The sequence below is a fragment of the Eptesicus fuscus genome, chromosome 22, assembly GCF_027574615.1.
Source record: "Eptesicus fuscus isolate TK198812 chromosome 22, DD_ASM_mEF_20220401, whole genome shotgun sequence".
Lineage (NCBI taxonomy): Eukaryota > Metazoa > Chordata > Mammalia > Chiroptera > Vespertilionidae > Eptesicus > Eptesicus fuscus.
In genome coordinates, this window is record NC_072494.1 from 43,309,646 (window position 1) to 43,336,283 (window position 26,638).

Below are 26,638 nucleotides of genomic sequence, written 5' to 3' on the forward strand. Positions count from 1 at the left end.
ATACCACACACCACACACACACCACACACACACCACACATGAGGGAAAACCATATGTCACCATTTTGCATAGAAAATGGAAGCTTAGAATTAAAGTCAGTCACTGAAGTCACTCAACTGGTCAGTAAGAACTGGGATATAAACCTGAGCGTGTGGACTCCTGTGCTCCCCGCCCTCCTCCTCCTCCTTCCCCCTTCCCTCCTCTCTCTCCCCTCCTCCCTCCTCCCTCCTCCCTCCCCCTTCCCTCCTCTCTCCCCTCCTCCCTCCTCCCTCCACCTTCCCTCCTCTCTCCCCTCTCTCCCCTCCTCCCTCCTCCCTCCTCCCTCCCCCATAAACCTGAGCGTGTAGACTCCTGTGCTTCCCTCCCTCCCCCCTCCTCCCTCCTCCCTCCCCCTTCCCTCCTCTCTCCCCTCCTCCCTCCTCCCTCCCCCTTCCCTCCTCCCTCCTCCCTCATCCCTCCTCCCTCCTCCCTCCTCCCTCCCCCTTCCCTCCTCTCTCCCCTCCTCCCTCCTCCATCCTCCCTCCCCCTTCCCTCCTCTCTCTCCCCTCTCTCCCTCCTCCCTCCTCCCTCCCCCTTCCCTCCTCTCTCTCCCCTCCTCCCTCCTCCCTCCCCCTTCCCTCCTCTCTCCCCTCCTCCCTCCTCCCTCCTCCCTCCTCCCTCCCCCTTCCCTCCTCTCTTCCCTCCTCCCTCCTCCCTCCTCCCTCCCCCTTCCCTCCTCTCTCTCCCCTCCTCCCTCCTCCCTCCTCCCTCCCCCTTCCCTCCTCTCTCCCCTCCTCCCTCCTCCCTCCTCCCTCCCCCTTCCCTCCTCTCTCCCCTCCTCCCTCCTCCCTCCTCCCTCCCCCTTCCCTCCTCTCTCTCCCCTCCTCCCTCCTCCCTCCTCCCTCCCCCTTCCCTCCTCTCTCCCCTCCTCCCTCCTCCCTCCCCCTTCCCTCCTCTCTCCCCTCCTCCCTCCTCCCTTCCTTCCTTCCTTCCTTTCTTCCCTCCTTCCTTCTTTACTTCCTTCTTCTTTGTTTGGTGTTTGTCTTGCCCAACTAAAATATAAACTCCACCAGAGGACCCTGTCTTTTTGTTTCACAGGGGATTTCAAACCTGTAACAGTGTGTGGCACTTGACAAGTATTTCATAAACATCTTTTTATTTGTTGAGTAAATAAGCGAGCAAAAGGAGAAGCTACACCCGCCATTGCCGACGTACTTCCCAGCCATCTTACAGCTCGACGTGGCCGTTAGGTATTAGCCACCACTATGAGCAAAACCTAAAACTCCACCAGGTTATGATTTAATTGTTTGGATCACCGCTATCATTCCGAGAGTTATATCATAGTACATTAATAACAATAATACCATACACATTTGTTTGCATTTTCTTCATCTCATTTCTCTTTCCTGGGTATTTATTACGTTTGTGGGAGCCTAGAATGGCCCTTGTACTCCTGTGGGAACAGCTCTGTGGGGTTTCCTCCGAGGCAGACAGCCCCCGGGCAGGTCCGCTCTCCAGCTCCCTCCTCACTGATTCAGTCCCTCATCCGATTCAATCCAGTCCAACCGCCCGCAGCCAGAGGGCCGGCAGCCCGGGCGCGGCTGGACTGGATTGAATCGGGTGGTCCCTGCGGGCCCTGTCGGGAACCTCCTCTGGGAATGGGTTACACGTCCTGAGCTTCCCAGCCCCCTCCTTGTCCTCCTTCCTGCCTGTCCCCACGTGGCTGGGGTCAAGCGAGACCTGCGCAGGTGGTTGTCAGGGGACACCTGGCGCCTCGGAGCCACTTGCTTAAGTCCTGGCGGACCTGGTCTCAGGGGCGGGGCCTGTGTTGGCCTCCGGCCTCTTCCCAGCAGAGCCGTCCTGCTGGGGGAGGCACCGAGGCAGACGCCCAGTTGGAGCCCACTTGTCTGTTTGAAACTCTGCCCCAGCCCGTCCCATTAGAGACACCTCGTCCTTGACGGCACCCCCCAATGTCTCATGCCCGGCGGGAGGGCGGAGGAGTGGGGGGCTGGGACAGTGGGGGGGGCGTCCTGCTGCAGGGTCATCCCAGAGTGTGTGTCCCAGCCCCTGGAGCTCCGGCCCTTGTTCGGTATCATCAGGTCTCCCGTCCGCTCGCATCAATGACAGGGAACGGCCAGCTCCCAGGCTCCAAGGCGAGGGGTGTCTTCGTCCCTGTGACACGCCGAGCACAGGCCTTTGTGAATAGTTGGGTGGTGAGCAGTGTTGCTTGACTAGACAATATTCTTAACCGTCAGCCATGTTTCTGCCTTTAGCCATCGGACTCCTCCACGCGCACTCGGTCTGCCATTAGCAGGAAGGAGTGAGGCGGCCCAGAACCTCCTGAAATTTGATTTCCCAGCCGGGCACATGCAGGCGCGGACTGAACACCGCACAGGCTGCGGTTACCAGCCTGTTCCGTGTGAAATCCGCCGGTGAGCCATCGGGGAAGCAGCATCGTGCTCCGGCCTTCTATTAAAATCCCACCCAGGCGTTTGCCGTTGATTTTACTTCAAAACAAGCTTTCCCTGTGAGCAGAGGGGACGGGCTGAGACGAGGGGACGGAACCGCCTGCCGCTCACCAGCATCAATGTCCCTTGGGAAGCGCCAGGCGGCTTCCGACCTGCCGACCAGCTAACTTGCAAACTCCTTGGAGGCTCTCTGCCCGGATGGAGTAGTTTGAACGTTAACTTCGGTCAGACCCTCGCAAGTTCGCATTCAAGGGGAGCACAGTGGTCGGTGTGCTTCTGTTGGGCCGACCTTCCTTGGTGCGCTCCTTCCCCGCGTTGTCGGGGAGGCTGGGGGGAGGGGGCGGAGGAAATCCATTCCAGAAGCTCTAGAGCAGCAAAGCAAAGACAGTGACACTTAATCCTCATTTAAAAAAAAAAAAAAAGCAAAATATTTCACGTGCGTCAGCATCTGTCAGTCCCTCAGCCTTCACGTGTTCCTGTGGTGTGTGACGCAGTAATAATGCTCTGGATTCTCGCAAACTCCTAATGAACGTCCCGCCACAGGCTCCCCCTTAGCGCCCAGCCCTGAACCTGGCCGGGCCTGGAGGTGACCCTGAGAGAGTTTCCCCAGGACTGCCTTCCTCAGTGCCCCACCCCGGGCAGGCCTGAGGGCAGGCCGGGCTCTGGGGTCTGTGCTGGAGGAACTGGGCTCTGGCTTCTGTCAGTGAGGGTATGGGTCACCCCAAAACCCACTTGAGCAGTGACAGGAGAAATTGCTCTAGGCGCGGCTCATTTCCGCGTGGAAAGGTTGGGGCCATCTTGTCATGTCACCACCACGCACAGACACTGTTCTGAGGGACATGGCGTCCTGAAAGCGACCCCGGAAAGCCTGGAGCAGGTGGAGGTGGAGCCTCTTGGCGGACGCAGACGTTGAAGGCGGCGGTCGGCAGTTCCAACCAGCCTTCTGTAGCCTGGTACTCACGGGTCCCCGTCCCGCCCCTTCGGCAGCAGAGGACAACACGGAATCACTCCTGCATCCCTCCCACCCTCAGGCATGGCCCCTCCCCTGCCCAGGGCCCACCCCTCCTGCCCCCAGCCACCTGCTGCTCCGGCTTTGCCTCCTCTGAGAAGGCCCTGGCTCCGCTGGGGAGCCTGGGGACGCTTGGTGCTCCGCTGCCTGCGGACATGCCCCGGGGAAGCCTGACCGGGTGGAGCGGCAGGCCTCAGTGGACGCTGGGTTCCTGGGAGGCACGCAGCCCCGTGCCGTCCTCGTTGACTGCAGCGACCGAGCAAGCCCTGCTTCAAAGCCTCACCACCTTCCCTTCGCAGCAGGAACACACATATCCCTCTGCCCCTTACAAACGCCATCGGCTCAAAGGGAGCATGAGAGAGAGAGAGAGAGAGAGAGAGAGAGAGAGAGAGAGAGAGAGAGAGGAGAAACAGAACAGAGGGGAAAAGCAAAATGAAAACCCGAAGGACCAGCCCACCGAGGCCAAGCCTACGGGACGTGTTCAGTAGCGGATCATTCTTTAAACGCTGGAGAGTGAACTCCGGTTGAGGCTGGATGTGAAGACAGGTGCACCGTGCTGGGGACGGGGTGGGGGGGCCGGGGTGGGGCCGGGGTGGGGGCGGGGAGGGGGCGGGGAGACAGGTGCACCGTGCTGGGGCCGGGGTGGGGCCGGGGTGGGGCCGGGGTGGGGCCGGGGAGGGGGCGGAGGGAGTTCTCCCAGAGGCGGGCGCCGTGGCCGGGCTGCCCTGCACGCTGGCCCGCGGCGTGGCACAGACGTTGCCTGTCTTAGATAAATGTAAAACGTGGCGACGCTCCTCTCCGAGGTGCGACATGGGAGTGGTGGTGTCATCCTTAGTGATGGGGCTTTTCCGGTTGCTTGAACTCGGTGTTGACGTGCGCACGTGGCTGAGTCTGGTTGGAGCCCGGCTGCAGCTGGGGCGACTGAAGCAGCTCTGAGTGGGGTGGGCTCCGGGCTCGGGGCCTCCCATGCGCTGGGGACTCCTGAGAGGATGGGCTGTTTGTTCAGTCCCAGCTGCTAGGCAGAGAAAAGTGCGACCGGCTCGTTTAAGCCGCACACGGAGCCTGAAATCAAAGCGGCCCGGGGTCTGTCTACAGCCTGAGGCGTGGCGGCTGCGGTGGGCCCCTCGGCTTCGGCCACGAGAAGGTCCCGGGGCAGCACAGAGCAGGAAGAACCGAAAGGCAAAGATGGTGTGGAGGCGACGGGTCCCGATGCAGTGTCACGGAGGTTCTGTAAATTACACTGGATTTCCTATCTGTCTCTCCTGATCATCCGTAACCCCTGACCTTGTGCATTGTGCTCCTCACCGGCCTCACTCGTCTCCGTGGGAACGGGTGCGGGAGTGTTCACATGACTAAGCCTCTCTGGCCACAGCTCGGGCCCGTCGGCCCTTTAAGACTTTGCTTATGATGGGCCTCGACTGGGAGATAAATGTGAGTGGTTGTGAGCAACAGGAGTGAGATATTTTTAGTTCACTTGGGCAAATATTTTTGTCTGTTGATTATGTTACCAAGCACGGCTCTACGCAGAGGAAGTAAAAGGTATTTAAGACTCAGTTTCTCCCGTTAGCTTGGAAAACAGACACATAAATCAGTCACCGCCCTGCAATACGCAAACCACCACGGGCGGCGGAGGCCCGGCGGCGGGACGGGCGGCTCGGCTCTGCCCGTGCGCACGCCTGTCTCGCGGGTCAATGTCCAAGATTTGCTGGGCGCCGTTTTGAGCTCAGACTCGTGATAACACAACGGACAACTCAGCAGGCCCGTTTGGAGACTGGGCATGAACACGGTTGGAGCCGAGCCCAGACCCCGACCACAGACTCACCCCCGCGTGGGCATGGAGGGCCGGGTGCGCGGAGGGCCGCCCGTGGGCCTCACTGCGCGGAGGACACTGCGACGGCCCTTGGGGGGCACGGCGAGGGCTGGGAAGCCAGCCAGGTGGACGGCCCCCGTGGCGGACAGGCGCCCGGCCGGCGGGTCGTGTACGTGTCTGCAGCTGCCGTGGCTGAAGAGCACGCCTGTACTGACTCATCTCACAGAGGAAGGAACTGAGCTCAGGCCGAGAAACCTGATTATCTTTTCAAAAGTTACGCTTCTAATTCGTGGCAGGGCCGGGCGGACCCCTCAGCGCCCGGAGGAGCCCTCAGCCCTGGGCTTCTGTGCGCCCGAGGCCGACAGTGCGCCTCCTCCATCCCTCACTGCTGGCCTCGGAGTGAGCTATTTGAAGTCTCCTCAGTCTCTTCACCTGTAGATGGGAATAACGCTCCAGGATCCGCCATGTGTGGCATGAAAGATACATACACAGACAAGGTCAGGGTGAGGGTGCATGAGCAGGGAGGGCAGTGTAAGCGTGAACGTTAGCCGGAGCCCTGGGCCCAGAGTCTGCAGCGTCCCTCCCGCCACAGCAGCCGTTGGGGGGAGGGGGGGGCTTTGTTCACTGTGTTTCCGACACAGAAGGCAGCGTCCTTGTTGGTCCGTGGCTGTTCTCAGCCTCCGTCTCTCCTCTCAGGGCCAAGGAGATTAAGATCAAGTTGGGGACGCTCCTGCAGAAGCCAGACCCGACTGCCGACCTGGTCATTCCCTACAACGAGAAGCCGGAGAAGCCAGCCAAGACCCAGAAGTGAGTCGTGGTGTGGGTCCCCGCCGCGCCCCGCAGGGCGGCTGCGTGCTCCCCGCCTCACCGCAGGCCCGGCACTCGCTGGCGCAGGGCCGCAGTGCTGCCTGCGGATGCGCCTCTCTGGGCCGCCTGAGCGGGCGTGCGTCTGCGTGTGGCAGGATGGTTACAAACCTCGGACCTTGCTGGGGAGACAGACCACGCCCGACATAGAGCAGGAGCCGCCGCCAGGGGCAGGTGACCCTCTCTGACCCAGTTAGTGCTGCACCCTGGCGCCCACCTGCTGCTGCCCTCCCAGCGAGACGGCAGGGCTCCCCCTGAGGAAGAGGCTCCGACCAGGCAGACAACTGTAGCCTCTTAGTTTCTTCTCCAAGACAGTGCCAGGCCCAGCGGGGGGGGCAGCCAGTGCCAGGCCCAGCGGGGGGGGCAGCCAGTGCCAGGCCCAGCGGGGGGGGCAGCCAGTGCCAGGCCCAGCGGAAGGGCAGCCAGAGCCAGGCCCAGCGGGGGGGGGCAGCCAGTGCCAGGCCCAGCGGGGGGGCAGCCAGTGCCAGGCCCAGCGGGGGGGGCAGCCAGTGCCAGGCCCAGCGGAAGGGCAGCCAGAGTCAGGCCCAGCGGGGGGGGCAGCCAGTGCCAGGCCCAGCGGGGGGGCAGCCAGTGCCAGGCCCAGCGGGGGGACAGCCAGAGTCAGGCCCAGCGGGGGGCAGCCAGTGCCAGGCCCAGCGGGGGGGCAGCCAGTGCCAGGCCCAGCGGGGGGGCAGCCAGTGCCAGGCCCAGCGGGGGGGCAGAGCCTGCTCCCTGCTGGAGGCGTGCGCACCGGGCCAGCTCTCCATGTAAGGCACAGTGCGCAGTCTCTCCCCGCCCGAACCCAGTGTCCCCGCCTGGGCTTCTGCAGGCGGCCTCCTGCCCCACCTCCCACACACGCCTCGGTTAGGGGGACACAACTGTCTGCAGACACAGGCATCTTGGCGGGGACGCCGGCTCCCCGGCACTGGCTCCTCAGTAGCTCAGCGGGACAGCATTCACGCGCTGGCCTCGCGCGGCCGCAGCCTGTCCTGCCAGGACACCCAGCGCCTTCCCTCTGAGCGCCCAGAGGGAGGCGTGGCGAGGTGAGCCGGAGGAGGTAAGCCAGAGGGACTCAAAGCCCATCACTCCTCTACCCGGACACGGGAGGCATCGCAGACGTGTCTACAAGTAAAGGACTCCCTGTAACCGCCCTTTCTTTTCATCTTTATCAGTTCTCCCAGCTTTTTTCTGTTCAAATGACCTTGGACTGAACACAGCTGGCCGGGTGGGAGGCAGACAGGTCCTTCCTTTCCATCCTCCCTTCTCCTGCGCTCATTACCTCGGCTCCCAGCGGCGGTGGGGTGGGGGGGCGGGGGGGCTGTCTCCTGCTCATAGGAAGGGGCGCTGGTCCCGTGTGCGGCGTGGGCCCCACGTTCCACAGCAGCAACTGGTCAGGGAGTCTGGTTTGTTTGTTGTTGTTGTTAATCCTCACCCGAGGATATTTTCCCATGGATTTTTAGAGAGAGGGGAAGAGAGAGGGAAAGAGAAACATGGATGCAAGAGAGACACATCGACTAGCTGCCTCCTGCACGCGCCCCAACCAGGTCCTGGGCCGAGGAGGAGCCTGCAACTGAGGCACCTGCCCTTGACCGGAATCGAACCCAGACCCTTTGGTTTGCAGCCCAATGCTCTATCCACTGAGCCACACCGGCTGGGGCCAGAGAGTGTTTTGAAGCGAGTGACATGGTGCTCACTGATCTCTGGAATTCATCCTATCTAATAAATAGGGAATATGCTAATTGACCCTCATGCCATCACAAAGATGGTGGTGCCCACAGCCAATAAGGAGGGAATCTGCTGATTGACTGCCACACCCTCAAAGATGCCTGTGCCAATAGCCACAAGATGGTGGCGCCCATTCCCCCAGCCCCCCAGCCCCCCAAGGCCACCCAGGGCCCAAGCAACCAGGGCCGGCTGAGGCTTGAGCTGCCGGCAGTGGCAGCAGCAGAGGTGTGATGGGGCATCACCTTCCCCTGATTGCTGGGTCGCCTCCCGCCCCTGAGGGCTCCCGGACTGTGAGGGGGGCAGGCCGGGCTGAGGGACCCCCTCCAGTGCATGAGTTTTCATGCCCCGGGCCTCTAGCTTTAAAGTAAGCCCAGGACCACAGCCCCGCCTCCATGTTCTGCTTTAGCGTCCGCAGACACTGAATCGCTCGGTGCACAGGGCTCAGGCAGAAGCAGCCTCGGAAGGAAACCTGAGGCTTTGTTTTCCTGTCTCCCCACCCTTCTTTTTGCAGAAGTTGGAATTGCTTTGGAAAATTTGTCATGTCCCCGGAGACCGTTCCCACTGAGTTCCCAGCCCCACCCCCCCCCCACCCCATCTTGTAGGGGGCGCATTCCCAGCTAATGGGACAGGACTGCTCTGTGTCCTCCCGCGACCTCTGCCCCCACTTTAACATTTCTCTGTATTGTTTTCACTCATGTTCTTCTCCCAGAGAAGAAATAAACCTTAGAGGCTAAAATAAACCTGAAGCTATTTTTAACCCCTTCATCTATTAAAAAAAGCAATCCTTTTTTAAACAAGCATTTTCTATTTTTTGGATATATCTTTATTCTCATTAGGAAAAAAAAATATTGAATCATGGAAAAAAAATAGAAAAAGGTTGCCTTTGTCCCCACCCCCAAGCTGGCTCCCTGCCGGGTCCAGAATGGCCAATCGCTCTGTCCCCCTGGACCCTCCCACTGGGACAGGTGCCCGTCCATCTGAACAATGCCCTCCGCCCCTCTGCCCTCCACGCCGGCCCGTTCTCTCTTCTCTTGGGCACCTCTGGGCCTGGAAAGTCACTGTTCTAGCCTCTCCTCTAGCTCCTTCTCGTCAGGTGTAAAGTCACCCACTGAGACTGCGGCTCGAAGACCGCACCCGCTGCTCCCCCCGCCCCCCAGCATTTGACTCTGCCCGCTGTCGGCCACCGTAGCACCACTCCTTCACTGGCTCCCCGGGACCCCACTTCTCTTCCTCCGAGGCCCCACTCCCGCCCGCTGTCTCCTGGAGCATCCCTGGGCGTCGGCCGCGGGTCCTCACCATGCACAGCCCTCAGATTAAAAACCGCATCGACGCAGTTTGCAGTCACGCTTGTCTCTCATCTCTCATCGTGGCTCACAGTGTCAACGGGACCTGCTCAGGGGGTGTGACCATCTTACCGTTTAGCTTATACTCTCCAGGCCCCTTTTCTCCCTGCCACGGTCACCATTGTTAACTCCGTTTCTCGGGTTGTTGTTTTCCCGCTAGTAACTCCAGACCAGTGGTTCTCCACCTTCCTAACGCCGCGGCCCTTTAATACAGCTCCTCATGGTGTGGTGACCCCAACTTCCTAACGCCGCGGCCCTTTCATACAGCTCCTCATGGTGTGGTGACCCCCAGCCATAAAACTATTTTCGTTGCTACTTCACAACTGTAATTTTCGCGACTCACAGGTTGAGAACCGCTAGCAGGGTCTCCTAAGACCATCGGAAAACACAGATATTTACATTATGATTCATAACAGTAGCAAGATTACAGTTATGAAGTAGCAACGAAAACAATTTTATGGCTGGGGGTCACCACAACATGAGGAGCTGTATTAAAGGGTCGCGGCATTGGGAAGGTTGGGGTCACCACACCATGAGGAGCTGTATGGAAGGGCCGCGGCGTTAGGAAGTTGGGGTCACCACACCATGGGGAGCTGTATGGAAGGGCCGCGGCGTTAGGAAGGTTGGGGTCACCACACCATGAGGAGCTGTATGGAAGGGCCATGGCGTTAGGAAGGTTGGGGCCACCACACCATGAGGAGCTGTATGGAAGGGCCGCGGCGTTAGGAAGTTGGGGTCACCACACCATGAGGAGCTGTATGGAAGGGCCGCGGCGTTAGGAAGGTCGGGGTCACCACACCATGGGGAGCTGTATGGAAGGGCCGCGGCGTTAGGAAGTTGGGGTCACCACACCATGAGGAGCTGTATGGAAGGGCCGCGGCGTTAGGAAGTTGGGGTCACCACACCATGAGGAGCTGTATGGAAGGGTCGCGGCGTTAGGAAGGTCGAGAACCACTGATCTAGACGGAGCCCACGCACAGAGGCCGCCCAGCCTGTGGACAGGTCTGGAGTGTGTCCGTCCGCACACTGTGCCGGCCAGGTTGACATCCACAGTGGCAGGTGCTTTGACCTGTGCCCCGTTCTCGGTGCCGGTCACCGCCGGCCCTGGGGTGGCTCGGTCACTGATCACGGGCTGGAGACTAGTCCTGCGCAGCCCGCTCTGTGGGGACACGTGAGAGCAGAGCGAGCGCTGCCCAGTGCCAGAGAGTGACCTGAGGTCCTTTCCTTGTGGAGGGCAGGAGCCTATGGGCATATCGCCAGAAGGGTTTAGGCAGGTAGGGACTGTGAACTTGAAAACACAGAGAGGAACCCTGGTGCTCAGAGAGGAGGAAGGACTCGCCGGGGCCCACCTCGTCCGTGCAGAGCTGTAGGATCTCCTGGGCTAACATTCTTCCTATCGGAGTTCAGGGTTGTCTGTGGCTTTCTTCGCCCAGACTTCCTGTGGGCAATCAGAACCCTGTTCATTTATGTCCTAGTGGCCGGGGGCAGGATAGTGCTGCAGACACCCGGGGGTGGGGGGGGGGGGTCTCAGGATGGGCAGCGGCACCTGCCTGTCAGACCCGTGAGCACAGCGTGGCCTTCGCCCGGCCACTTGCTTCTCACTCCTGTTTCTTTCACTGGGACCGGCTCCCGGCCCCACACCCGCAGGCAGCTCTGCGGTCGGCCACAGCCTTGCAAACCAGCACCCTTAGTGGTCATTGGAGCTGCATCCATCTCGCTTCCGAAGAAGTCAGACTTAACGAGGCCACAGATTCTGAGAACCGGGCAGGACGAACCTGCGTTCCCTCCCAGCCTGTGCTTCGTGCTGCGGGCGTGTGTCCTGCTTGGCTGTGTCCTCAGATCAGTTCACACTAACCCAGCCCCCGAGTGGGCTGTGCACATGTCCTTTACAAGCATTTAATCACACGGACAAGGACAGGGGAGGTGATGTCGCTTCACGAGAATATTCATATGATCAGGGAGGTTCCGGTGTGAAGCAGGCCTGTTCCTTTCATCCAGTGGTTTCATGTCCACGGGGGCTCGGGGCGTCTAGAATATGCAAAACCTCACCCACGTGGAGGGAGGGAAGGTGTGGAAGCCTCGGTCAGAAATGTCGGCGTGAAATTAAGCAGAACAGAACAGGTTCTTGGGGGGTGTGGGGGGGGGGGGCGGGGGAGCACAGAGAGCCAGGAGGGTTCAGGGCCACTAGGAACCAGGTCCTTTTCTGGGTAGAAAAAAAAACAAGGCAGAAAAATAAAGGGACACACTGGTAATCCCGCTTGCTGCCCCGTCCCCTCCTGCGCTCCGGCACCCGGGGCAGGAAGGGGGTTCACATGCAGAATTAAATTCCCAGGAAGGAGCACTGCATTTCTGATCTATGATACCTACGCTTCTTGCCAGGAAAAAAGAGGAAACCCCTAACGCAGTGATGGCGAACCTATGACACGCGTGTCAGCACTGACACGCGTAGCCATTTCTGATGACTCGCCCGCTGAGGCGCCCGCCTGCCGAGGATGAAACATTTGCTGCTCCTGAGGATGAAACATTTGCAAAATAATGTTTTTTCCTCAAAGTGACACACTACCCGAGTTATGCTCAGTTTTTTGGCGAAGTTTGACACCCCAAGCTCAAAAGGTTGCCCATCACTGCCCTAATGGCATTTCACCAGGATTGCTACTCTCAATAGCAAAAACTTAAAACTCTATGAAAAGTCACAGACTTGTGACTCCAAATTTGTACATGTTCTGCCGGAGACAGCGAGATGTGAACAAGTTATTCTCGCACGTTCGCTCCAAATTCCACGGCCACCTCACTCCCAGCAAAATGGGGGCCAGGTGTGAGCCCAGACAGTGCAGGAGAGCAGCACCCCTCTCGGCAGCCCCGCGCCAGTCTGACCATCACCGCCCTGACCGAGGCTCTGTGTACAAACCAGAAGCGGGAGGGTTCCCGGCTGTCTGAGCAACAGGTACCTGAGAGCCAGGGAAACTCCGACTGAGGAAAAACGCCTGTGACTGGCTTTACTGTTCCAATGAAGGCCGGTTAGTCTGCCTTGTGTGACGTGATGATGAGGAAGTCACACTGTAAGCTGAGCCTTAGAGCAGGTGAGTCCAGGAGGCCCCAACCAGGAGACCCCAGCCAGGAGGTCACAGCCAGGAGGTCACAGCCAGGTCCCAGCCAGGAGACCCAGCCAGGAGGTCACAGCCAGGAGACCCCAGCCAGAATGTCGCAGCCAGGAGGTCCCAGCCAGGAGGTCCCAGCCAGGAGACCCCAACCAGGAGACCCCAGCCAGGAGGTCACAGCCAGGAGGTCCCAGCCAGGTCCCAGCCAGGAGGTCACAGCCAGGAGACCCCAGCCAGAATGTTGCAGCCAGGAGGTCCCAGCCAGGTCGCAGCCAGGAGGTTACAGCCAGGTCACAGCCAGGAGGCCCCAGCCAGGAGCTCACAGCCAGGAGGTACCAGCCAGGTCACAGCCAGGAGGCCCCAGCCAGAGGCCCCAGCCAGGAGGTCACAGCCAGGAGGTCGCAGCCAGGAGACCCCAGCCAGGAGGTCACAGCCAGGAGGTCCCATCCAGCCCAGCCTGACCGGGTCCACCTGCGGGGAAGTCAGGCACTGGCTGGTCTCCGGGGAGTCCGCCGGGAGGGCTGTGCCGCTCCTGCTCTCGTGGGAACCACGCTCTCCACAGAGAGAGGGGCCCTGCCCAAGTCACCAGCCTGTCCTAACTGGGCAGGGAAGACGCACCCCGAGTTTTACAATGTGGACTCGCCACAGGGACGTTCCATCTTGCAGAGGCCCCGAGGAGGTGGCGGCGGCCGGGCGTGCGGCGGCCGTGCCCTTCGCGGACCAAGCCAGGTGGCGGCGGGCACTGAGACGAGAACGTGGGCTCATCCCTGCGTGGACCCAGGCTGTCGTTGTTACGTTTAGGAAAAACACTTTTGTGAATGTACGAGAACCACCACACAGCTCCATGACGAATAGACGCCACGTCTAAGAAGGGACAGACCTAACCAACTTGTCCAAAAAGAGGTGATCGTGTACACATAGATGCTGAAGGCAGCCCCTCATCAAACCACCGTGGGCAGGAAGACAGCTCTGGCCCTCGGGCTGAGGATGGTCCGTGGCTGCTGGTGTCTGGTGTAACCCACTAACGCTGTCGCCTCGTTCTGTCTCCTCCCTGACGCAGGCCGTCGCCCGAGGAGGCCCTGCAGTGGCGCGGCTCCCTGGACAAGCTCCTGCAGAGCAGCTGTAAGTCCCACCCTTGTCTTGGGTTTGACAAGAGCGGCGGAGGGACGGAGGAGGGGACACCGCCCATGGCCGGGTCCTTTCCCATAACGTGGTCATTTCTTAAAATTTCCAAAGTGCCCTCAACAAGGGAAGATGCCCCGGGGGTGTGGTGAGAACGGGAGGGTGAGCGTCCTGAGAGCCAGCATACGGCTCATGGCACGTCCACTGTCCTGTGTGCACGTGTCCTCGCCGTGTGCCCCTTAGTACGTTCGTCAGGAGTGGAAGCCCGCCCTTGCCGGCTGAGCCTCGCAGTGGGCTGATAAGGACTGAGAGAGCCGTGTAAGGGCCACTGGGCTGCTGGGCTGCCAATGTTCTGTGACCCTCTGGCCTGGGTGTGATGGCCCAGCCCGGCTTCCCCAGGCAGCATGCCTTTCAGAGCTTCATTCGAGGCAGGACTAAGTTGTCAACGAGAACTCCTGCCCAGGTCATGCCAGTCCACGTGGCACACTGCCCTGACCCATATCCTGAGCATTCCCAAGGCTGACGGTATCGAGTGCCATTTCCAATGTTTAGGACGTGCCATGGTGCTCTGCGGCTGGTCTGCCATCACACTGCCGCTCCGCCTGCCGGCTTTCCACGGCGAGCCCTCTGCGGGCACTGCTGTGCCTCACCTCTTCCCCATGGAAACCTCCTCTCCTGTCAAAGCTCATCAAGGGCCTGCCCTTCCCGCCTCCCTCTGGGCTCCCAGAGACACTTGTCTGTACTTTTCTGTGCCCCTTAACGCTGGCGACTCTGCTCAACATTTGCTACTTTATTCCGTTTAGAGTCCTTCCCCTCCTCCTATAGATTACAGACTCATTAGCAGCCAGGACTTGGCCTTTTGACCCCCATTATTTTACAACAGGAAGTGCACAGTATGTGGAAAATAAATATTTGTTGAATAGCTCACTCTAATAATTATTCTGCCTAAGATATCGAACCCATATTTCTCCATCTTCACCGCAAGAATGGAACATGAATTTAGTTTGATGCTTTGCAAAAATAAGGATTAAAAAACCATTTCTCACAGGATCTTCATGACTAACGGGCACAGAGCACATATCAAACAATGTGTATTCCACTGCACACGGACATTTTGTCTGGTTTGGGTGGGAAAGTTTCTGCTTTCCGGCTCAGTATCTCAAGGCAAAACACCAGCTCTTCCCATCCGGAACGTCCTCAATCCTTGTTGATTCCTTTTACATTCTGTGCTGAACAGAGTGCCCTGCCCTGACCTATGAAGTGTCCAGTAAATGCTAGTGACCTAACGGGTGACAAATGAATTCTGTTGCTTCTGGAACCCAAATTCCACGAGGTCAGAGGTCAACTAAGAGAAAAACACTTATGTTGACCAGTTGACTTCCTCCTTGTCTTCGGCAGGGGCTGGGGTCAGGGGCCAGCTGGCAGGTGCTGAGGGGTGCATGTGAGCTCAGTGCCCTGGGCTGGGTGTTCACTGCTCATGTCCAGAAACCTGAGAATTAGCAGAACGATTCCCATGTTTTCAAAACCACCGAGGAGAAGGGTGTAGATCATATGCACAGTCCCTTTCAGCCGTGCAAATGCTGAGGGCGGCAAGTTCATGTTTTCGGCTTTGGGGGACAGAAGCTACTGGATGAGAAAGATGGGGGCGGTGAGTGAAGCAGTTTGTGTTAACACCTCAGCGTCCGTTGAGGGACTGAAGTCTTTCAGTTTGCAAACCGGTGTGAGCTTGAGGCCGGAAATTCTGCAGTAATGTTTTCTACTCCTCGGAGGGGAAAATGGATATGCATGTGTGTGTTCTGTGGCAGGGCTGCACTTACACGGATGTCAAAAGCTGCCCACTCATTAGGGTGGCTCTGGGACGGTCACGGACGCCCCAGCCCAGGGTTCACAGGGGACCAGCGGGGTCTTGGGCTTCCTAGGCAGCGGTGCCTGACCAGGTGTGAGGTGGCCGGAGGCTGTGCAGGCTCCGCAGAGGACAGCCTGCGAATTGTCAGGAATGTGGGAAGGGGACTCTACTGGGTGTGGAGTGGGCAGGGGGCTGGGAGGGGCAAAGAGGACACGTGTGTTGCTTGCAGAATAGAAACGTTTGCTCTGGAGTCTGTTAAAGTCAGACCCACCAGGACTTCCCAGGACTAACAGAGAGCATCTGAGAGGAATGAGCCAGAGGTTAAAGAGGGGAAGGTGCGAGGGGGCTGAGGGGAGGGGGCGTCAGAGGGTCCTTGTAAGGGGCCCCCCAGAGAATCCTCAGAAGCCAGATGAGCAAAGAACAGCTTTAAACACCCCAGACCCACAGAGCACAAAGCCATTTCATGAGTCTGGGCTTAAAGTGCGTCTATCGAAATCCTTGAGACAATATTGTGGGGTTCAGTGCGCGCTGCGACGTCAGCGCCCAGGCCTGCACGGTATTTCCAGCTCATTCCTTCGAGCATCGTCTGGGAGTCCTGACGCGGTCCTCAGGACGAACAGTGTGTGGGAGCCTGGAATTCTCTCTCCCTTTTACAAAGAGGCAGAATAACTCAGAGTGCCGATGGAGACCTGGAGCAGACTCACCGAGGCCGTGTCCTCCGGCCTCAGAGCCGGTTGGGTGAGAACTCAGCAGGCTGTCCCGCCTGCACTTCCTGACAGCTGGAAAGTGCCTGCGAAGGTTCCCATTCCGACAGGGCCTACCTGACCCCTTTGTTTAGGAAACGGGAGCCCTGGATGGTAAGCTCAGTGGTTAGAGAGTCGGCCCCACAATGAAGGGTTGAGCGTTCGATTCTCAGTCAAGGGCACGTACCTGAGTTGCAGGTTCCATCCCTGGTCAGGGTGCATGTGGGAGGCAACAATCATGTGTCTCTCGCATCTCTCTCCCTCTCTCTCTGTCTCCCTTCTACTCTCTCTAAAACCACTGAGAAAAATATCCTCAGGTGAGGATTAACAGGAGACAGTGAAGACTTGAACGGTGAGGAGAGAAGCGGGCCTAGCCCCTCTCCGCACAGACCTGACAGCCTGTCCCTGGGCCATACGGGCAGGGAGCGGGGAGCCTGTAGGATTCCCTGGTGCACAATGTGAGATGGATTTAAAGTGGTCTTTCCAGCGAGGCTTCCAGAGGAAATTGCTTATCAGCTGCCGCGCCCAGGTGTTCAGTAGGAGCTGATTTTAAGGGTCAGCACAGGGAGGGGTGGCATGCCAGTGTCCTGTTGAAATCCAGGTCACGGGTACCCTGGCCCAGCTCGCTATCACGGAGCCACCCTGCCTCGTTAGAGGTGGACGCGGTTGCAGGGACTTCGCAGGACACGGAGACCAAGAACATACCCAGACGATACATTGACCAAAGGACCCACCTGTCCTGGTTTAACCATCACGGAGTTGCAGCCTGGGGTATAAATCCCCGTGCGGGGCCGTGACTAATGCAGGGGCAGTTAGAGTCTATAAAAAGGAGGAGACCCACTCGAGGGAATGGGAAATAGATGGAATTAGGTCAAAGGGAATGAATTCAGTAGGAAAAAGTTCCCAGCTGGAGCTGAGAGCTTGCAGAAGGCTTGCTGATGGGGACAAGTGAGGGGGAAACCGGGCCCGAGGTCCTGGGACAGTCACTCCCGCTGTGCCCGGGGTGACTGTCGGTGCAGACGAGCACCTCTCCCCGCTTCGGGAGCCTTCCTTAGGTAACAAGCGGGCGTGGGCTCTGAGCAGATTTGTTAGGATGTCTGTTTTAGATCTGTGTTTGTAGAGAGATTCAGTGAGCTTCACAGGAGGGAGATCATGAAGATGCTGGCCCCTCCCCCTCACCATGGCTGCTGCCCCGCTGCGTGGCGGTTACAGCTGGCGGGTAGGACACAAGCAACAATCCAGCAAATGAAAGCATCGGGCCCAGGCATGCCCAGAGCCCGTGTTTGCGTGTGGATGTACCTTTAACACCTTGTTTTAAAGCCCGATGTGTGACTGCTGGCCCGGGCACTGCTCGGTGGTACGTCCCCGCCCCTCCCACCCACCTTCAGACACAGGATCGGTTGCCTCCCACATGCACCCTCACCAGGGAGGGAACCGCAGGCGCCCCCTTCGGAGGCAGGGAGCCCCTCCGTCGCTGTCCCTCTTCCTCCTGGTGTCCCCTTCATGTTGCATGTTTTTTGTGTTTCTTCATCTTTTCCTCCTTCCCCCCACCCCAGCGCTCCCTCTGGCAGACCATCTGTTACTCGCCCAGTGGCTCATCACAGCCTGGCCTGCACAGACGTCACCTGTGGAGAGAGAGAAAGGGATCGTAGTCACCGTGCTGGCCCTGCCACTGCCACCCCAGTTCCCAGTGGTTTCCCACGGAACCCTAGTGAGCGAGTGCCAGTGCACCAGGTCACAGCGTACGGGTGCCGGGTGTCAGCCTCCGGAACTCGGGCACCTGGCCCGCACCCCAGCTCCGCCACCTGCCAGCCGGTTACTGAGGGCACTTACTGCGCCGCTCTGGCCTCGCCTGGGAAATGGGGTATTAATTACATCTGCCTCCGGGGTCCTAATGGGAAGTACATGCGTTCACATTGGTAAGGCTCCTCCGTAGGTGACAGAGACGGGTAGCCTGGCGACACCGCGGGACACGGTGACGGACAGGTAGATGACGATGGGTGAGACAGATGACAGGCAGACGACAGATAAACTTATCTGTTTCCTCCATGACCTTCTTCCTTGTAGATGGACTCGCCAGCTTCAAAAGCTTCCTGAAGTCCGAGTTCAGCGAGGAGAACCTGGAGTTCTGGATGGCCTGCGAGGACTTCAAGAAGACCACGTCCGCGGCCAAGATGGCTGAGAAGGCGAAGAGGATCTATGAAGAATTCATCCAGGCCGAGGCCCCGAAAGAGGTGGGTCCTGAGGGGGGTGAGCGGGGTCCGTGAGGCTCCCCCGGAAGGGCCACGCCTAGGACACGGTCTGCAGCCCACGGCCACTCTGACTGGGAGCGGCCACCTTTCTTGAGCACCTACTGGGTGCAGGGGCGGAGCAGTGCGGCCACGCCTCCAGGAACTCGTCCTGCCTGGACTGCGCCGAGCAGCGTGGTCTCACTCAGCAGCAGTGACACCCGAGTGTGAGCTTGAATGAATCAGCGGGTCCCCCGGGTCACCCTGAACCTAGCGTCCTCCTTCGTGAAAAGGGGTGAGGAAGACAACGGGCAGGGCCGTAAGGATGGCATTAAACAGTGGGTGTGAAAACACATCAGTATCCCAACTATTAACACCTAGCGAGTGTCCCTGCCTCTGCCATTTCTCTCCTCCCCTTCCCTGCTCTCTTCCCATGTGAACTCCTTTCCCCTCTCCCTCCTCCACCCCTGTGTCCACACCCATCAGCAGTTTATGCATTTATGCTGGGGGGGGCCCGGTGTGGCAGTGGGGTGCCTGCTCCAGGAAGTCAGACTGTGGCCAGAAGAGACAGTTGGAAGACCAGCTTCCATCAATCAGCCACCAGCAACCAGGTGTGTGCTGATTGCAGAGAAGCTTTGGGGTCTGTGGGCTCAGGACGCCACAGCAAAGCTGTGCTTGGAGCTGGGTCAGCTCTCTCTACTATCACATTGCACCCCTTCATCCAGTCAGGGATTGAATCTCTCCCAGGATGGGCAGCCAGCCCCATGTGGTCCGAGGAGCCCCGAAGGTGGGCAGCCATCTCTCTAGGTGAAGTGAGGGGCTCTCCCCCGATAACCCTTCCCTCCATACGTTCTCCAGACTCAGGTTATGAATTAGTCATCGCTAATCCTTTTCAGAGGGGCCTGTTTGAATGTATGGACCAAGCATAGACCTCATACCCACAGTGAGCCCCACCGGGAGCTGCAGGGAGGAGCACGGTGTGTAGGGGCTGTGGGTCGAGGGGGAGAAGGGAGAGTCCTGGAGATTACGGGGTTCCATGCTGCGGTGGAAATTAGCTTGGGCTCCTCTGCAGACCGCCCTCCCCTGCCCCCCCGCCTCTCAGCCTCCCGCCCTGTGACGAGAAGGCCAGGGCGCTGGCCACACTTTCCCTGCCAGCATGAGTCTCCCTTCATGGTGTCATCATGGACATGAGTTCCCTACTTCCCGGGACTCCCCAGTTCTAACCTGCCTTCCCACCACTCCGTTCCTCTTCATGGAATCCAGGCCAGGGCTCGTGCCTGGAGCCCCAGGAAAACGTTCTCACGTCTCTTATTCAAACATGGGTGTTGTCAGGGAAACGGAGGCCCTGGGCATGGCGTTTCAGCATGGATAGGACCCTGCAGAGTTACCAGCACAAGCAGAGGGCGGCCCTGTCTAGGGACCGAGGGCTCGTTAAGTGGCCTGCCTCCAGGCGAGACGGGGGCACACCTGAATTCAAACACGCCCCTTAGCTCTGTGACCTTAAAGAAGCCACTTCACCTTCACACAGACACGCACATCCTTCCCCGCCCCATAGAGGAAAGGCGGAGTGCTGGCCCGAGGCTTCAGCGGCAGGCGCACAGCGGGGGGCTGACGCCCAGTGCGTGTCTAACTGGCCGCCTCCTAACCCGAGTGGCCTTTCCCACGACCTGGAAAGTAGAAGCCATCGTCCTCACTCTTTAGGGGACATCCCCTTCTCCGCCCGCCCTGACGGCCTGTCTGCTGCCCGCAGGTGAACATCGACCACTTCACCAAGGACATCACCGTGAAGAACCTGGTGGAGCCGTCGCTGAGCAGCTTTGACGTGGCCCAGAAGCGGGTCCACGCCCTGATGGAGAAGGATTCGCTGCCCCGCTTCGTGCGCTCCGAGTTCTATCAGGAGTTCATGAAGTAGCCGTGTAGCGGCCGTGAGAGTCGTCCCGTGAGTTGCTCCTCCACGACCCCCCGCGTTCCCAGCAGACGACTCTCCTCCCTCCAGGCTCTGCTCCCCGACACCCACCGGGGACCCCAGGCGCTGACTCACGCGGCTCACACTGCTCTGGCCATCATTGTCTGAAAGGCTTCTTTCCCAGTTTCCTCGTCCTGCCCCGCTCTGCACTAAGCTCCGCTCAGATCAGATGCCCGAGAGCGTGCTGCTGCCAAACCCGGTCAGCCCCGGGGAGCTCTGCCCGCGGCCAGGACTGCAGACAAGCGTGGGCAGCGCTGAGCGCGGCGCCTGCGCTGAAAGGTCAGGGGCCGCCCCGCCTTGGCCTGGCAGACACCGGTGTGGGAGGCTGGCTGCAGGGAGAGTCACGGGTCTTGTTTGTTGTTTGAATTCTGGTCCAGGGGCGTCACCTGCCAAATTATTTCTGACCTTGGTTAGTAAAAGGTGGTAAGAGTTTTACGAGGCAGCCACTATCCAATTGCTTAAGAGAGTTACTTAAAATGTTGATCTTGCCCTTAGAGAATCTTCGTGTAGCTGGAGATTATACGCCAGAGAGACAATCAGGAACAGGTTGTGTTTGTACATCATCTATGTGCGCACAAGCGATACCGATTCTTCCTCGTGCCGCCCAGACGCCCCCGTAAAGTCACCAAATTCTGTCTGAGATCGATGACCTGAGATCGGCAACGGGCTTTGTCATTGCTGTAGCTCTGTCTCCGGCATGTGGGCCCAAACATTCCATTCCACATTGTTTCTCATCTGTGCACGTGTCAAAGTCTGACATTTTAACACCGGAATGCAAACTAAACAGCTGCAGTTTCTCACCTCAACGTCCAGAGGGCTGGGTGCCAAATCGGGAAATGCCATCCCCTGGAGGGACTGACGTCCTGGTCGCTGTCTGTTCGGTAGATGACAATGACCGCACCCCGTTACCTTTGGAAAGTGGACTGGTCTGATGTGGGGTTTGTAAGTGAGAGAGAGCTTTAAAGTGCCCTGCGCTTTGCAAAATAATAACCTTTAGCTGCCCCATTCCCTCCCTGTTCTTAGTGAATTGCCACCACAGTGTGCGCAGCCCCTCCCCCGCCTGTGCGCTTGCTGAGGTCACGCTTCATTCTGTATCTCCCTGCTGTGAGCCTTGCGTGGGCCGTCTTCGCTTAGTAGGTGTGCTAGACGAAGTCACTATGTACCTGACGGCGTGGCCGGGAGAGTCCCAGCAAACCCTGTCGAGGGCCAAGCGAGGCCAGTGAGTGCGTTAAACAGAAGGTGCCGGGAAGGCTAATAGAATCCTGGAATGTCCCGCGGAGGGCCCCTTGCTTAGTGCTGGGCGCCCCTCCCCTCCTCCCGTGTCGTTCCCACGCTCCTGGTCCCCACGTTCGCAGCCCATGTAGCAGGTGTCCCCTCAGAACCGGAGAGTGAAGCGGTTTTGTCACCGCATCCGCCGGCAGGAGGTGCTGTGAGCTTCCTCCCATTCCTGTCACTTCGAAGGCTGCCTCGCGGCCAGAGCCTTCTGTCCGCTGCCCGGCTGCACGGGCGGGGCGCAGGCCCACTGCCAGCACCGTCCTGTGGGGTGAGCGGTGACATTTGTCAAGAAAGCCCCTTCAAGGACACGCTGTCACCAGCCCTGCACCGTTGGGGCAGGCCACACCTCGGTCATGAAGGCGAGCGCACAGCAGGGCGGCCGCTCAGGGACGTGGGCACCTCCTCCCCCGCGCCCGCCCCTGCCGTTAATCCGCCAGCCCTTCACCTTCTGACGCAGCCGAAGCCAGCAACCAAGGGGCTAGGCCCTCGTTTTCCCTTGGACGCCAAGACATTTCTAAGAACATTTTAAATGTAACTAGGAATTCAGATATCTCCTGCACATGTTTGAAAATGCCCAGAGGATGAACTAGGTAGGATAGGGCGTGCCCACAGGCTCCCGTTACAGACGTGGCCGGCGGGACCCCGGTGGACGCACACCCCGCCCTTCACCGTGTGTGGACTTGTGGTTCACCTTGCACACGCTGACCCCTGGAGGCAGAGGTGGGAGGAGTACCGAGGGCACTGTGAGGCTACAGGGAAAGGAACGCCATACATGTACACACAATCTAAAATGTCAAGCTGTAGACACACACACGAAGCTCTTCACTGAATGAATACAATGAGGAATACAGATATCACACCCCCAATAAAAATTGCAAACACATCAAAGTTGCCCTAGAAAATGTCTTTGAAATCTTTTGGAAGTATTTTTAAACTGAGAAAAAAGAAAAACTGTTACTAGGAGTCTCCATGGTAACACAAAGAAAATACATTCTTTTAATTCTGGGCAGTTAGCAAAACTGGGGTGACCTTCCCAGGAAAGACACTGCACCACCTGTTTCTCGGTGGCTGCGCCCTCCGCACCCCTCCCCGAGGACACCCCCTGGGGAAGGAGAGCGGTCGGAGGCCCGGCCCGGCCAGCGGGCCTGGGTGCGGACAGCGGTCCGTGGAGCGGGGGCATCTGTGTCTCCTTCTCGGGGGGGCGGGGGACAGGGTTAGGCCAGGGACGCCGGCACAGAGTCTTCCTGCCTGGGTGGGGTCGCTTTAAATTGGACCAGAAGCAAGACTCAGACTGTGGATTCTGTGTTCCATGTTTGTCTACTAAAGCAGTACTGGTTCATATGAACACCCTACTCACACACACACACACACACACGCGCGCCACTCACTCACACGCACACGCCACTCACTCACACACACCACACACACACATGCCACTCAGTCACACACTCACACACATGCACACACATACACTCACACATGCACCCGTGAGTGTGCACATGTGCACACACACCCATACATGTGTGCGCACACACCTACACACACACAATCACATTGCCACACACATTCTTTCTCCCAGACAGACCCCTTCAGAAATCCGGAACTCACTAAGGCAGTGCCATCACTTTGCCTTCAGACCAGTACACTCAGGCGTCTGGAAGGAGCCCCGCCCCCCGCAGCCCTGTGTGCCCGGCGCTCCGCACGGCGTGTGCTGAAGGCAGGTCCCCCCCGCCCCCTGCAGCCCTGTGCGCCCGGCGCTCCGCACGGCGTGTGCTGAAGGCAGGTCCCCCCGCAGCCCTGTGTGCCCGGCACTCTGCACGGCGTGTGCTGAAGGCAGGTCCCCCCGCAGCCCTGTGTGCCCGGCGCTCCGCACGGCGTGTGCTGAAGGCAGGTCCCCCCACAGCCCTGTGTGCCCGGCACTCCGCACGGCGTGTGCTGAAGGCAGGTCCCCCCACAGCCCTGTGGGCCCGGCGCTCCGCACGGCGTGTGCTGAAGGCAGGTCCCCCCCGCCCCCTGCAGCCCTGTGCGCCCGGCGCTCCGCACGGCATGTGCTGAAGGCAGGTCCCCCCGCAGCCCTGTGTGCCCGGCGCTCTGCACGGCGTGTGCTGAAGGCAGGTCCCCCCGCAGCCCTGTGCGCCCGGCGCTCCGCACGGCGTGTGCTGAAGGCAGGTCCCCCCGCAGCCCTGTGTGCCCGGCACTCCGCACGGCGTGTGCTGAAGGCAGGTCCAGGTGTAGAGCGAAGGGAAAGAGCTCGGCGAGGACATGGCTCCTACCTGAGCCTCGGGCGCCGTGCACACGCTGCCTTTCCGCAGGGAGCCAGCGGTCGTTTCCCAGAGAGGGAACAGCAGCCGTCCAGGAGCTTCCAGAAGACCGCCCCAGCCAGTCGGGCAAACTAACCAGCACCCGCCGGGCTTCGCACGCTGCCCGCCCTCACCAGCTCCGCCATTCGAGAGTCACGTAACGGGCCGATCGTTTTTCGGGGAAATCATTGCCTCCAGCAGGCCCTTGACCCTGTTTCTGGGGGTGGAGCAGGTTCGGGAGAGAGAGGGTCGGGAAGAGGAGGGAAGGAGAGAAGGAGGTGGTGAGGAAGTGAGTGTGGGCCGATGGAGGTGGCGATCGCTAGGAGACAGGTAGGAGCCGCTGGCCTCGGGGACCGAAAGGCAGCCTTCCCCCCTTGAGGTCCAGGTCCAGGTGCAGGGCAGCCGGAAGGCATTGCAAGACTCACAGCTCGGCCGGGGAGGAGCCTCATCCGAAATCCCGGGGCGTCTTGCTTAGAGAAAAGCGACCTGGAGTCCACTGTCCCCGTATGGCTTGTCTGTCCGGACAGCAAAGGGTGAACTCGGACTCTGACACCCAGGTGTCCACACCCAAGGCCCAGGCCCCCCGCAGGTCCTGGGCGTGAGGTCCGCGTGTCCTGACGGGTCGCAGACCCTTCTCTGGCCGCCGCTCTCCACGCCCCGTCACACGGTTGTGCTGGACGTGTGCCTGCGGCAAGGCTCCTCCGAGACAGGCTAGGAGCTGCCCCTGTTCACAGCCGCCCGCACCCCGGTGGGTCCTGCGGGCCGAGCGGGCGACAGGCACCCCGGAGAGGCTTCCCTGCTCGGCTGTCCGTCCGGACCCGGAGCCTCTCCCGGCTGAGGACACTGCGTGGCTTTGAATGGAAACTCGGGCGGAGAGTGAGGCAAAATCATTTTTCTATTTTCGGGTCTGTCCAGCCACCGTGTCCACAGGGTCCTGGCGGTCCTTCCCCCATAGATCTGCTTGGTACTATTATCCTGACCTCACCGTTTCATACTAGCCCACATTTCCAGGAGAGAAGCTACAAGTCAAACTCTTAGCATCATATCAGCGTAATAAGCCTGGGCTTTCTCTCCTGAGCGGCCACCCGCCCTGGCTGCCCTGTCCGCCCCCCTCCCCCCTCGAGGAGACGGGTCACAGAGTTGGTCTGAGCACAGCTACGGGTAACAAGACCCGAAAGCGCCAACCCGCCAGGGCCGTGTGCGGCGGGGGCGCTGAGGGGCTTGTCACTGGGCAGAAGTAACTGGGAGCAGTTAAGTCACAGGGTCAGGATTCAGGGAACTAAATGTTTAAGACGCTGCACCTGGCGGCTGACCGTCAGGAGACGAGGCGGAGCAATGGAAATGAAGGTTTTGGACACCCATTTGTCAGATTTCATTTATGTCTAACACGCTGTGTACCGCGTGACTCCTGCTTTTTGGTAAATAAGGCACCGCATGACTTTGTAACTGCGATCACATATGTTAATTAAACATGTACCCAGGCCATTAGCCTCGTGCGAGTTCTTTCTGACTCCTGACCATGCTTTACGGGAAATTCCTTCAGGTGGATGGCGTGTCCGGCCATGTGCTTCTCCGCCAGGTGAGCCCCACACCAGCTGGGACAGCTCCCGCCTGGCCGCCCTCCCGGCCCAGCAGGCAGACTAGAGCGGGAGCCGCGCGTGCCACGTGCCCCCTTCTCTCCACGCCGCTGGCTGCTTTCCCTGGATTCTGGGGGCCCTGCTGTTCCCAGCCAGGACGGCCGGAGCCCCGGTCACATGGCTCCAGTGCTGACACTGAACACAGCCATCCTCTCCGCGCCGGGGTTCAGTTCCGTGGCCCTGGGCTCGGTGCCCTGATGGACTAGGGCAGTGGTCAGCAAACTCATTAGTCCACAGAGCCAAGTATCAACAGGACAACGATGGAAATTTCTTTTGAGAGCCAAATATTTTAAACTTAAACTTCTTCTAACGCCACTTCTTCAAAATAGACTCGCCCAGGCCGTGGTATTTTGTGGAAGAGCCACACTCAAGGGGCCAAAGAGCCACATGTGGCTCGAGAGTCGAAGTTTGCCGACCACGGGACTAGGGGATGGGCTGAGAGCAGATGGGGGAGGGGGAGCAAGTTTACGCAGAAAGAAGCCTGGACGGGAGCAGGTCTGTGGGGGAAGGACCACGAGGACCCTGTGGACACGGTGGCTGGACAGACCGAGGGTCTGACTGGTCTCTGAGCGTCTCTCATCCCATTGCCATGATGCAGGGTCCCTGAGTCACTTTTATTCTTCTTTTCCTCTTCATTTTTATGATCGTGGGTGCGTTTCTGAGAGTTTCCAGCGGGAAGTGTCGCCCACAGAGGAGCGAGGCTCTCAGGCCGCTGTGCAAATCCACAGCAGGCGTAGAGGTCAGACCATTACCCTCCAGGCTGCTCGGTCCACTAGCCCAAAGGGACCCCGTGCACCGGGCAGTGGATGGGGATGCTGGGCTCGGACCCCAGTCAAACGGGCTCAATGCAGCGCGGCCCGAGGCCAGCGCCACACGAGCTGGCCGTTCAAGCTCCCCGCGCTGCATGTTCAAAGTGAGCAGCCTCTCGGGAATCACTGCACCCACAAATCTCTTTCCAAATGCCCTAACTGAATACCTCCCCAAGCCTCCAGTGCGTGCTGCACCTGAGGCAGCCCCGTCGGGCAAATTCCTGGACCACATCGCAGGCTTTTCTACCTTTTGGTCAGATCCTCCTTCTCAGTGACAACTGTTCCCGCGATGAAAGCAGGGGCGGGAGCGTCGTTAGGAAGCCACGCTGGTGAGGAGCAGCCTCGGCTCCCCGGCCGCAGGGCGTGTTAATGAGTCACGTCCCAAACCAGGCCCCGTCCAGGCGCTCCGGGGGCAC

General features: G+C 59.4%; 1 protein-coding gene across 1 annotated transcript in view; it reads left to right on the top strand.

Annotated features, from left to right (window-relative positions):
- Positions 1 to 20,428, top strand: part of RGS5 (regulator of G protein signaling 5) — a 30,573-nt gene extending 10,145 nt beyond the window's left edge. Inside the window, exons 2-5 of the mRNA XM_008153093.3 lie at positions 5,963 to 6,073; positions 13,357 to 13,418; positions 18,075 to 18,241; positions 19,986 to 20,428. Coding sequence (XP_008151315.2) covers positions 5,963 to 6,073; positions 13,357 to 13,418; positions 18,075 to 18,241; positions 19,986 to 20,147 — 502 coding nt within the window. The 3' untranslated portion in view covers positions 20,148 to 20,428. The remainder of the gene's footprint in view (positions 1 to 5,962; positions 6,074 to 13,356; positions 13,419 to 18,074; positions 18,242 to 19,985) is intronic.
- The last annotated feature ends 6,210 nt before the right edge of the window (positions 20,429 to 26,638 follow it).